The sequence below is a fragment of the Bombina bombina genome, chromosome 1 (genome assembly GCF_027579735.1).
Source record: "Bombina bombina isolate aBomBom1 chromosome 1, aBomBom1.pri, whole genome shotgun sequence".
Classification (NCBI taxonomy): domain Eukaryota; kingdom Metazoa; phylum Chordata; class Amphibia; order Anura; family Bombinatoridae; genus Bombina; species Bombina bombina.
Genome location: NC_069499.1, coordinates 1,266,453,498 through 1,266,467,173, shown reverse-complemented (window position 1 = coordinate 1,266,467,173; position 13,676 = coordinate 1,266,453,498). Strand labels below are relative to the sequence as shown.

The window sequence follows — 13,676 nt, the reverse complement described above, 5'->3', positions numbered from 1 at the left end:
TGGTTCAACTGATCCTTAGGTAATGCCTCTCTGGATCTGTAGTCTTGGCCAAAGACTTTACTGCTGAAACGCTCAACTCAAAAACAGTATAGCAAAAACTAGGTTCAATTTTCGTCCAAAAATCACACTTGTATTATAAAAAGAACCTGGATTAGTCCCCCCCTTAAAACAAGTGTAGTTGGTAAGAAAATTCGCTGGGTCGGCTCGCCAATGAAATAACTGCATTTAAATGGTCCCTAAGACTCTATAAATCTTAGTATCTATTTGCTATACACTTTAGTGAAAGGCTAATATTACATTTAATAATCCCTTATGAATTATTATACCCACTATATAATATTAACACACAATCACTAGCTTAAACTACTTGTAAGGTCATAAACTCACAAAGTCTTATTCCAGCAGTAACAAAACTTTTATTACAATGAGGCTAATTAAACATTATTACAATATGCAGATTAAATATAAATTACACATATGCAAATCACTTATAAATACTCAGCAGTGAACTATACATCAATATTACACTAATACATTTGCCCAATCTATGTGAAAGTATGGTGTGCTGAAATTATGTGTCTGTAAGGATCACTTACTTCTGATGTTAGCTGTGGTCACCCCATTCCAATTGAAAAAGAGTGAAAGAGAGAGGGTGAACTCCAGTATTCCTGCTACTTTTATTGTAAGTTTTTCATCCCTCCCACAATGATGATGTCACTCATAAGCAAGCCCTCATTGTAATTTTAAGAGTATATGGTTTCATCCTGCATGTGCTTTGGGGGTAGGGAATGGCATTAGCCTTAGACAAAGGATCTTAAGCCAGCTGGTCATCCTTCTCAGATGGGGGTCTGGTAATGTGATCTTTCTACATTCCATAGTGACCTAGTATCTGAATGAGGAGTTAACCCCTTCTTTACCATTCAGCTGAGTTCTTGTAGAATACATATACCATATATATATGTATATATATATACCCCTTCCAGACCATATGTGAATTCAGATCATGCCATTATTACAGTCCTCTTTGCATACTTTTACTAAATTCTACCATTTTGATGTATTTTCTTCTTCTGAAGCAGTTTTTGGTAGAAAAGTACTTCAGGCAGCGGTTTCAGTTTGAATCTTCTGTTTATGTTTTTCATTAAACTTTATTTTGGGTGTGGATTATTTTCAGCAGGAATTGGCTGTCTTTATTTTATCCCTCCCTCTCTAGTGACTCTTGCGTGGAAAGATCCACATCTTGGGTAGTCATTATCCCATACGTCACTAGCTCATGGACTCTTGCTAATTACATGAAAGAAAACATAATTTATGTAAGAACTTACCTGATAAATTCATTTCTTTCATATTAGCAAGAGTCCATGAGGCCCGCCCTTTTTTGTGGTGGTTATGATTTTTTTGTATAAAGCACAATTATTCCAATTCCTTATTTTATATGCTTTCGCACTTTTTTCTTATCACCCCACTTCTTGGCTATTCGTTAAACTGATTTGTGGGTGTGGTGAGGGGTGTATTTGTAGGCATTTTGAGGTTTGGGAAACTTTGCCCCTCCTGGTAGGAATGTATATCCCATACATCACTAGCTCATGGACTCTTGCTAATATGAAAGAAATTAATTTATCAGGTAAGTTCTTACATAAATTATGTTTTTTATTATAGATCTGTATGCAGACCTAAAAAGTGCAATATTTGACAAATTAAGCAAAAAATGCAGCACCACATTTTTATTTTCAAAGACAATACCACAACATGCAGATACCAATGGGGGACACCTGAAACATTATGGTTTTGTCTTTGACAATAAAATGTGATACTATTTTTTTCTTTTCTGTATATTGTACGGTGGCAGTCTCGCAGCAGCATGCACTATATTAGAAGTGTGCTGGACTTCTATTTACATTTTTTTTTTTTTTAAATATTACAAATTCTCAGCAATTGATTATACTTTTGTATTTCCCATCACATTAAATTATTGAATAAAATAGTTTCCATATTGATATTTACAAACACATATAAGGGTATTGCTAGTCTCGACATTGAGCAGGACTTGAGTCATTTTAGACAGCTGCTAAATAGATAGATTTTGATACAGATACATGTATGAACATATCAAGTCACTTTGTGTTTTCTTGTGTAATGCCAATATGTCTGTGCTATATTGGTCCATGTAGCACTGAAAGTTCTCAGACTGTGCTACAGAGACTCCAGTAAATATTGGAATATTCATTTCAAATTGCTAAGTATGATCCACAGTGTTATACGTGAAATATATTTTTACGTAATATCAGGATTTATAGTAATTCTTATTGGAGGCTCGCTCGCTAGCTGAGTAAAGCACTCATTGGTCACAAAATTCAAGTGAAGCAGTTCTGCTTTCAAAAATTTGTCAAGAAACTAGAAAAAAAAGGAAGTTTATGAATATACAGTTGTTGAATATCAGCACTATTCACTTGCCACTAATGTTTTAATTAAGAAGAAAAACACCAAATTACAAAACCTTCCAAAGGGGAGATGAAGTTGATTTTTTTTCCATTTATGATTCAGATAGAGCAAACAATTTTAAAAAACTTTACATTTTACCATTATTACCAAATTTGCTTTTTTTTTTTTTTTTTTCTTAAAGTTGCAGCAGTGCACTACTTAGGAGCTAGCTAACACCTGGCGAGCTAATGACAAGAAACATAAATGTGCAGCTACAAATCAGCAGCTAGCTCCTAGTGGTGCATTGCAGCTCCTGAGCCTACCTATGTATGCTTTTCAACAAACGATAACAGAAGAACAAAGCAAATTAGGTATATGTTCTATCTGAATCATGAAAATTTAATTTCGACTTTCCCTTAAGTCTTTCAGTGCTATTTCACACCCCTATATAAGAGCTGGGGTTTTTTTGTTTAGTTTTTTGGGGTGGGGGTTGGCATTCACTTAATGAACACATACATTGCCACCTTTTTTGTGAGGTACCCACACAAATCATACCTTGTTTTTTCATCAGCATACCAAACATGTTTTAAAAATGACTTTAGCTTGCAGAAATACCTTAATATAGGAAAATGCAGGATTTGTCATTTTATATGTTGCACATGGTAGATATTAACGTCACGCAGGGGCCTAACTTCAGGAGTCTCAGAGGTCTCAATTGAGACTGGGCCCACACCTTTAGGGGGCCCAGCTGACTCTGTGTGGTGTTATCACTACACAGGGGCCTGTTGACGCCAAGGCTCCATTTGCATCATGTTTCTGTTTGCACCCAGAAATCAGGTCTCACAGTTCAGATGGTTTTTCTTTTACAATATGGTGGCACAGTATTGCTGTACAGAAAAAAGTCACCATATTTGTACAATAAGGCAATGCAAGTGCATATCCCCTGGCAAAGACTGACCAAAGGGGAAGAATGTCTCAGTCACAGAGAAGTAACTCCAGTTCCCCTTTCTCCTATGTGGCAGTCACTAATCAGATCCCCTGACTCAGTTTTTCCACAAGATGTAAGCAGCTCTGTAGTTTGAAGTCAGGGAATCCGTCAAAAGCCATTTTCAGCAGAACTCTCAGGTTTAAGAAATGGTCATCTAGTAATTTCAAAGGTTCTGCCTCCCAATCGATCAGCACCATTTTGATCTCCTCCAGATGAAATGGTTAGTAATTGTATAGAATTCAGCTTCTGGGGTCAGATGTACAACAATTAAGTCTGTAAAAAAGATGTGAAGCAGCATTAAATATCTGCTCAATAACTCAGTGTTTCTGGGGAGGGTAATTATGCAGCAGCCCCAGCAACTTGATAAATCGGCCTTAAATTGAATGGCGATTTCTTTGTAACTTTACTGAGGGGTATAGGCTGCAATTTTGATGGAGATTCTCCAGTTCCTCCAATCCAATTCAGGGTACACCAAATTACATATATCCTAGAGCTGTAGGCAAAGCAGAAAAATAACCCCAAAAAGTTAGTTTGGAGCCCGGAGCACCACTCGAATGCGTCTTGTCGCTTCAGCTATAGGCTCCACCCTTTCTTGTAAATATATATTTAATTATTTAAATATATACTTTTCACTATTCCCTTGCTGTTTTGCACGCGTCTGCTTTTTTGGCGCACTTAGTTTTTCGTGCGTCAGGGTTGTGCTTGTCGGGTTTACACTTATCGGGCTAGCGAAGGGGATAGTGAAAAGGATCCGTCCCAGGGCCATAAATTTATTAACAACATCTATAGGTAAACTTTAAAAAGTGCTCATATCATAGCTATGAGTGTCTAGATGTTAAATAAAAAGATACTTACCAATAAACACTCGTCCACTAGCAATCAAGTAGCAGACAGCCAAACCAGTACTGAAACATAGCAGCAGAGGTTATGGAATAGGAGTATATTGTAGATCCATACAGAAAGGCAAAAGACAAGTCCCTGCTAACAATTATAGAGGGTTTATGAAAAATTAATGCTTGCTTAAAGCTACAGCAAGAGCAATTCAGGCAAGGGGATGAGCCTGAATTGCTAGTGGTAATATAGCTTTGTGTTATGGATGTTTTAGGGCCAATATCCGCTTTGATCAAATGATCATGAAGATTTTTACTGCGGCGATATGCTGGCATGGGCATACTTTGGAATTCTAGAATTTTAGGGTTACATTGTGAAAGTATACTCCAGTGTTTTTTTTATTATCCTTTGGATTGCTGGACTGAGATTATTATATTCAGAGACAAAGGCTAGCCGCCCATCATTTTCAACCCTATTTTTCTTATTCCCAGTTTGCAATAGATTTTCTCTAGGGGTTGCTAAAGCAGATAATATTTCTTTCTGAATTAAAGGTGGTTGGTAGCCTCTCACAATGAATCTTTGACCCATGTCTTTTAACCTATCATTTATCACATTAGGGTCTGAAACAATCCGTCTGACCCTTAATAACTGGCTCTTAGGAAGTGAGTTAATCAAGGATGGAGAGTGGGCGCTATCATAACGCAGCAAACTGTTGCGGTCAGTGCTCTTTCTAAATATATCTGTCTTTAAAGAACATCCATCCTTGATCACCTTAGTATCCAGGAATTCTAATGTTTCTTCATTCCAAGTTAATTTGAATTAAATATGGATAGTAGCAGCATTCAAATCTTGAACAAATGCCAATAGGGTTCCAACGTCGCCCAACCACACACCAAAAATATAATCTATGTAACGCCACCAGGTGGCGCCACATAGAGTAAACCATTTGTTACAAAAATCAAATTTCTCTTCGAATATGTTCATAAAAATATTGGTGTAGTTAGGGGCGACGATGGAACCCATAGCAGTTCCCTGGATTTGCAAATAGTAACTATCCTCATAAAGAAAGTAGTTACAACTCAATACCATGTCAAGTAGTTGTAACAAAAAATAATTTTTTTGCCTATTCAAATTAACATCATTAGCAAGCACTGACTCTATAGCTCCCAAACCACTAGCATGAGTTATAGAAGTATAGAGACTTTCGATATCTAAACTAAAGAGTATAAACTTACTTGATGTAAAATTTAGGGTATCCAATTTCAAAAGAAAGTCACTGGTGTCTTTAATGAAAGATGTAGATTGTTCCTCATATGGTCTGAACATGCGGTCTAAAGAAATTGAAACATTGGTTAGAACAGAGTCAGTGCTTGCAATGATGGGACGGCCAGGAGGGGTCTCAAGACTTTTATGTATCTTGGGAAGTATATACATAACGGGGGTATGTGGATGTTTAACTGTGAGAAACGTAGCCAGATCTTCCTCTATCAAATTGTTTTTCAATGCTACATTTAAAATTCTATCCAATTCTTTTTGTATCAAAAATACAGGACTAGTTATTAATTTCTTATACACAGTAGTGTCATTCAACTGACGCTGTATTTCATTGATATAATCAGTTTTAGTCATTATAACTAAGGCAACACCTTTATCCGCTCTTTTTAGTATGATATCATCTTTAAGTTTAATAGCTTCAAGGGTTTCAAATTCACTTTTGCCAAAGTTAGAATGTTTAAATATCTGATTACCTTTTTGTTAGTAATTTCTTTGACTGGTTTTATTTTTGGACTGTAAGTTTCTACACTATAATTAGACTGGCCTGGAATAAAAGAACCTTTGTTACGCAAGCCCAATTGCTGCATAGATATATTCAATATTTTAGGCTTAATCTGGTAGGGGGTTATTGCTGAAAAATGCTTTCAATCTCAAAGAGCGGAAAAATTTAAACAAATCAGTTTGCAGTTTGAAAAAATTACATTTCTGTTTACATTAAATGTATGTATTTCATATAGATAACACTCTGCTTGTGCACGTGAAGTTATCTGGGAGCAGGCACTGATTGGCTAAATTGCAAGTCTGTCAAAAGAACTGAAATAAAGGGGCAGTTTGCAGAGGCTTAGATACAAGATAATCACAGAGGTAAAAACTGTATTAATATAACTGTGTTGGTTATGCAAAACTGGGGAATGGGTAATAAAGGGATTATCTATCTTTTAAAACAATAAAAATTCTGGTCTAGACTGTCCCTTTAATAGAAAGAAAATTGAGGGAAATAAGGTAAAAATAGGCTGGTAACGCAATACTAAATATGAAAAAAAGGTTTTCTCAACTTTTTCTACATCCCACAATTTAATAGATTTGTGGAGACTCCTAAACCCTAATAATTTGGAGTATACATTCTTATCTAAATCTCATAATACCCTGGCAAGACTAGATCTGTTTTTGATCTCAGATTCATTGATGAATAGGGTCAACGATATTAAAATCTTGGCGTTTACATTTTCGGACCATGCTCCCAAAACTTTAACGCTGAGTGAACCACAAAACTTTAATTCCTTTTATTTTCCTAGCTATTTGATGAAATCCCAAAAATGTGTTCAATTTTTAAAATCAAAATGGCACGGGTATAATAACAACAATAAGGAATGCAACAGCAATATACTTATATATTGGGAGGCAGCGAAGGCAACAATGAAAGCAGATATTACATCATATATAATTAAACTAAGAAAAGAGGGGCAGATCATGCAGAGGAAACTGTTAGCAGCTCTTTCCTTAGCATACTCTCAACTAAGGAACTCTCCAACAGAGGCCAATAGGACTGCTTATTATAAATCTAAAAAAGAAAGAGAGGACTTTCTCTTGACTATAGCAGGGAAGGCAATTACTAAAGGTTCAGCACATTTTGAGAGATTTGGCAATAAAGGAGGTAAATATCTAGCAAATTGGTTCAATAGAACAAAAAAAGAAAATCTATAGGACCAATAAATGTAGAGGGGAGATCTATTAATAAAGTAGAGGAAATTACAGCACTTTTCCAAAATTACTTTTTAAATTTATATTCCTCCTAGTTTCCAGAGAGGGAAGATATTCAGAGATTTTTGGAAAATATTAAACTTCCAACAATTACAGAGGAAGATTTGACAATTTTGAATGCTCCTATTTCTGAATCTTATATAATGAAAACAATGAAGGCCATGAGTAAAGGCAAAGCTCTAGGACCAGATGGCCTCTCTTTAGAATTTTACTTGTCTCTGAAGGATGAAATTATTGGAGTACTGAGGGAAGTATGCAATCATTTCTATATTCATAACCAAAAGCTTTCTCTTCATTTCAAAGCAGCTAATATTATTCTTTTACCTAAAGAAGAGAAGGATAATACGCAGCTATCTGCATATAGGTCTATATCTCTCTTTAATCTTGATTACAAGATATTGATGAAGATCTTGGCTGACAGACTTAAACCAATCCTTCCAGAATGAATACATATAGATCAGGCAGGGTTCGTAATGGGGAGAACTCCAGAACTGAATATAAGGAAGATCTTACAAGTAATATGTAAATACAGCTGATCTAGGTGTGGGGAAGAGTTCTCGACTCTGCCGGAAGCCTTCCTGCTATCCTTGGATGCAGAGAAGGCCTTCGACAGAGTGGAGTGGAGCTTTATGAGAGAAACGTTGATGAAATTTGGCTTAAGGGGGGAATTTTTGGGGTTGGTGTCAAATGTATACTCAAATGCTTCTATCCTGGTTAATAATTATCTCTCGGCTCCCTTCCCCCTAAGTAGATGCACTAGGCAGGGCTGCCCTATGTCTCCAATGCTTTTCGATTTGATACTGGAACCACTAGCTATCAGCCTTAGAAAACTCCTGGAGGGGTCAAATATAGGTAAGGAGATTTTTAAGATTTCGCTCTTTGTGGATAACCTACTTATGTGTGTATCCTCTCCAGAAAACAAATTAATGGAATAATAGAGTTATTGGAAGTTTATGGTAAAGTTTCAGGATATAAAATTAACTATTCTAAATCTAAAATCTTGTGGTTAAAAAAAAAAAAAGTAGAAATGTTATCCTGTCCATTTATAGAAACACAGATACTGAAATATCTGGGAATGTATTTATCATCGAATCCAATCAAATGGTATAGCTTAAATATTGTTCAATCTCTTCAGCAAAATGCAGAAAGACTGAGGAACTGGGTTAATATGCCGCTATCTCTTATGGGTAGGGTAGCAGCGTTTAAAATGTTTATTCTACCAAGAACTCTATACCCGATTAGAATGCTACCCTTTATGATTAAGTCAGTAGATTCCCAAAAAAAATTTGAAAGCCATACAGTATTTTTTTTGGTATGGAAAGAAGCCAAGGATTAGAATAGATAAGCTGTTTCTCCCAGTTGCTAAAGGAGGTTTGGCGTTGCCTAATTTAAAAAGATACAACTATGCGGCACTACTTAGATACCCATTAGATTTGATAAAACATATAAATAATTTTACCAACTGTAAAATGGATGAATCTGTTTGTGCTCCTCTATCCTTATCATTTATTTTTAATGCCTCAGATAAAGAACTTGGAAACAGGATTAGATCTCACCCCCTATATAAAGATATTCTATTGGCCTGGAGGGGGGCGATGAAATCGCTGGGTCAGAGTTTTCTGATCTCTAAACAATTACCGTTCATAGGCAACCCCAGATTTATTCCGGGGCTAAACTACAAGGTGTTCCATCGTTAGAGGGCTAAGAAAATCGATTATATTCATCATCTTATTGACCCGCTGACCTTACGCCCGTATAATTTTAAGGAATTTCAGATAAGATATGAGATACCAGCATTAGATAAGTTATCACATGTGTTTTTTATTAGCTTTTCACAACAGGAAACTACTAGTTCATGTGGGCCTTATAGATAACATTGTGCTCACACCTGTGGGTTGTGGCTGATAATGCACTAATTGGCTAAAATGCAAGTCAATACATAATAAATAAATAGCCATGTGATCAGGAGGCTGTAAAAAGAGGCTTAACAATTTAGAGTTGACTGTCCCTTTAAGGTATGTGTGAGGTGGGAGGGGTTTTATATAACTCTTGGGGTTTGAGAATCTTTGCCTCCTCCTAGTAGTAGAGAAAAGTAATTCCCAAGAGTAAAGGTTTGTGGAAGCTCACCACCTGTATGAAAGAAATGAAATTTAATACTGGAAAATGCAAGGTTCTACATTTTAGAAGTAAAAATAAGCATACACTTTATTACCGGTATTTAAATGGGACTAGACTAGGCAAAACAGAGGAAGTAAGAGATTTGGGAGTAGTAATAGATAACAAGCTAAAGATTATATATATATAAGTAAATAATAATATAGATAAAGTGAATCAGTTGATGTGATATACTTGGACTTTCCAAAGGCGTTTGATACAGTACCACATGAGAGATTAATGTGCAAAATTAAGGGACTGGGAATAGCTGAAAAAGTTAGCTCATGGATAAATAACTGTATAAAAGACAGTGAGCAACGAGTAGTAGTAAACGGATCATTTGTAATTGTCCAAACCCATGCAGTTTACTTAAAGGACCACTAAAGCCAGTAGTATTGAGTAATTAATAAATACACAATGAAAGACAATGCAATAGTGCTTACTTTGAATTTTAAAGTTAAAGGGATAGGAAAGTCAAAATTAAACTTGCATGATTCAGAAAGAGCATATAATTGTCAGACACTTTTAAATTCACTTCTATTTTCAAATGTGCTTCATTCTCTTAGTATCCCTTGTTAAAAAATGAATACACACATATCATACACTAGTGGGAGCTGCTGCTAATTGGTGCTTGCACACATTTGTCTCTTGTGATTGGCTAACTAGATGTGATCAGCTAGCTGCCAGTAGTGCAATGCTGTTCCTTCAGCAAAGGATAACAAGGGAGTGAAGCAAATTTGATAATAGAAGTAAATTGGAAAGTTGTTTAAAATTCTATGTTCTATCTGAATCCTAAAAGAAAATGTTGGGTCTACTATGCCTTTAATCCAATTTTCTCTCCCCCTGTATCATGTGACAGCCATCAGCTAATCACAAAATGCATATGCTTCTATGCTGTGCACTTTTGCCTCTGAAAGTGTGCATTTAAAAAGAATGTGCACGTTTTGGATAATGGACGTATATTGGAACGTTTTTAAAATTGCATGCTTTATCTGAACCAGGAAACTTTCTTTTTTAGTTTAGTTGCTCACTTTTTTCATCTAATATTTTTCAAAAAGTTTGCTTATTTATTTTGTATAAAATGTAAATAAGAAATGTTTGTTTAGCACTTTATTGCATTTTTTTTTTTTACTACATTCCTCTTGGCATCTGTGGTCTGATACAAAACTCCATATAGGACTGCTGTTATAAACTTGATAATAAGAATACACCTTAAAACTTAAATCAGTAAGCTAAAATAAGATTTTGTATTTAATTTATCAAATAATATATTATTGCCTATGATGATCTATTAATACTTTTGCTGTTTCTCTTTTCCTTTAGCTGTTATGGCACTGGTCTCATTGCTGGCCATGGTTTCAGCAGCCCAGAACGGACGCCTGGCCTTTTTATCCTATTTGATGATGATCACTTTGGGTTTATATGGCTGGAGCTGAAATCATTCAGCCTTTACAGCAGAATGAGAGACAGATTCCAGAACTCTGAAGCATCATCTCTAGAAGCCTTTGATAAAATGCTGCAAAATATGCAATCTTGGACATCATAGAGCTGCCCGTATGAAGTCCTGGAGGAAGGAAGTGAGCTGACAAACTGGAACGGTCACACCACTGTTCGCAATCAAGGAAAGACTTTTGTAACCTTGGTACCTCGAATATCAATGCATGCACTTTCCACGCAGTCATTTTTAGCTACATTTCAGAAGTTGCTTTAAAAAAAGCTCCTTTTAAATGTGTATATACTAAACATATATGTAATATATTAATATATAATACAGCCTCCTTATAATTTCAGGTGATAAAGACAAAATGGCAAGGGCCTATTTTTTTAAAACTCTTATTCTGCTCCTAGGGCTGTTTATTCCCAGACATTTAAGAGAGGATTAAGGCTAAAATCAGGGCTAGAAAGTCTACACTATTGGTCTAAAGCAAGTTGTTGAGCTTTTCTTCATTGTTCATTAATCAGTCACAAAAGTGCAAAGTGCATTACTGGTAGAGTTAACTTTTAGAAGCCCCAGTTAACTTTAAAGATACATGAAACACTTTGAGATTCTAAAATAAAACATATAGGGCCAGATTACTAGTGGAGCGCTATTTAATGCTCCTGATCGAACATTAACTGCTCTAGAAGTAAAATTATTGAAAGCATTGGGTTGCGCTGGTATTATGAGTTGAAAGTAAACTGTTTTTGCTCATGCGCTAACCCAATGAGCGCAAAAAGCCGAACTTAGAATATCGGGTACGCGTTCACGTATTCCCATAGTCAATGGAGAGAAAAAAAGTGGGGAAAAAAACACCCTACTCGCACGCAAACCCAATCGCATATTCTTATATTCTAACCCGACATGAAAATATGAATATTTCACATTCCAATGTTCTTCACGTAACAGAATATGTTCTATTTATTCATAAATATATATTTCTACATATATCTGATGGTATTTTGGTACAAAATATATCCATACACATATATATATATATATATATATATATATATATATATATATATATATATATATATATATATATATATATATACATATGTGTGTGTGTGTGTGTGTGTTGTATAGCTATATATGTATAGATATATATAGGAATATCTATAAATACAAACATATTCTGCTATGTGTAGAACATTGGAATGTGAAATATTTACAGTAAATACATAGTTAAAACTTTTATTAAAAAATAATATTGCATAAATGTTTTTCATATTTTCCCTCTACTTAACTGCAAAGGTCTCTAATATATATTCTTATATATGTCTATATATTTGTTACATATGTATTTCCATGTTTATATGTGTATATATGTCTGTAAATACTTATATACACATATGAATACATATATACACACAAATATATATACTGACCTTTTTTTTTCTAACACCTGAGATCTCATATCTTTGAGCCCTTATAACTTTTTTGTGCAATATTTAATAATTGTTATTAGATGGTGTTATTATGAGTGTAACTGTATTGAGCAATGTATTTTTGATGTGTTTTTGTGACACTTTTTTGTTTCACGAAACAATTAACCATAGCTCTAAGGACTCGCTAGCCCGACAAGCGTGAACTTGAATTGCGCTCAAGTTTTCGCGTTTACTTTCAACTCTTAATACGAGCCAAAAACCAGACGCAAAAAAAACACCCACAATAACCCCTTATCGCTCGTGCACAAATGTTGTCGATCCACTCCTAATTTGGCCCACAATGCATAAAATAACTCTAAACAGTTGTGTTTTCCAATTCTGAAAATTGTAAATTGAACACTAAAGACTTCACAAGTTCAATCCTGCTACATAGCTGTCCCTAACTGGCCTCAGCAGGGACGATAAGATAAGACACTGGAAACCAATGCAAATGTTTTGCTCGGATGCCAGGCAGTAACAAACAAAAAAAGTGGTGGTGGAGTTTGACCATTGAAGTACAATTGCAACAAAGAAAATATGCCATTAACCCTTGAAAAACAGCCAACTTACCCTGTACATTGGCTGTCTTGCTCTTAAAGGTCTTTAATAGCATTGGGTCTCTCAAACAGTGGGCTGTGGGATGTATAAATGGCACGCTCTTGCCCCTGTCTGCAAGACCCACACTTTTACAGCTCTGTTGTTAAGGGGATACAAAAGTTTACACGCTAAGCTATTGTGTGGTTTATTCAACCCTGTAATTACATGGTGTTTTATGTACGTCTGAATTACAAATTTATACTTGTTATCCACCACAACTTGCAAAAGTAACCTTGTTTCTGAATAATGAAGAAACATAGATGACCCTAAGCAGACAGCTGCAGATGCTGAATATTTGCGAAGATTGACACCAAGTGCTCCAAATAGAAACACCAACGTGAATTGGAAGTAGTGGATTTAGCAACCAAGCCAATAGGGTAGTCAGCCTTCCTTTACCACTTTCCGTTGCAGGGGTAAGAGAACTCTTCAGGGAACTGTTTTGTACATCATGTGCCACTCTTCCCTGTCGCTTTTTATATAAGCATTGCTGCAAACCTCTACTCGTTCATTTGCTCATGCCATAACCAGTCCTGTTTGCTGGTCCAAAAATGCCTTATTTGCTTGTAAATTTTCATTTCTGAGACAGGATTTTTTTTTATTTTTTTTTATGTTTATGCACTATATAAATATGGCCATGCTACTTTATCTTACAAACTTTAAAAAGCAAATGCCATACAATAATATACATAAGATCACTGTTTACATGGAGTTTTAAAAATGTGTTTTAACAGAATAATAAAAA

The 13,676-nt window shown here is 35.3% G+C and overlaps 1 protein-coding gene across 3 annotated transcripts in view; it reads left to right on the top strand.

Annotated features, from left to right (window-relative positions):
* Positions 1-11,260, top strand: part of FBXO31 (F-box protein 31) — a 208,460-nt gene extending 197,200 nt beyond the window's left edge. For all 3 annotated transcript variants that reach the window (XM_053701143.1, XM_053701133.1, XM_053701153.1), the window contains one exon: positions 10,754-11,260. In XM_053701143.1, the coding sequence (XP_053557118.1) occupies positions 10,754-10,976 (223 nt within the window). In that variant the 3' untranslated portion in view covers positions 10,977-11,260. The remainder of the gene's footprint in view (positions 1-10,753) is intronic.
* The last annotated feature ends 2,416 nt before the right edge of the window (positions 11,261-13,676 follow it).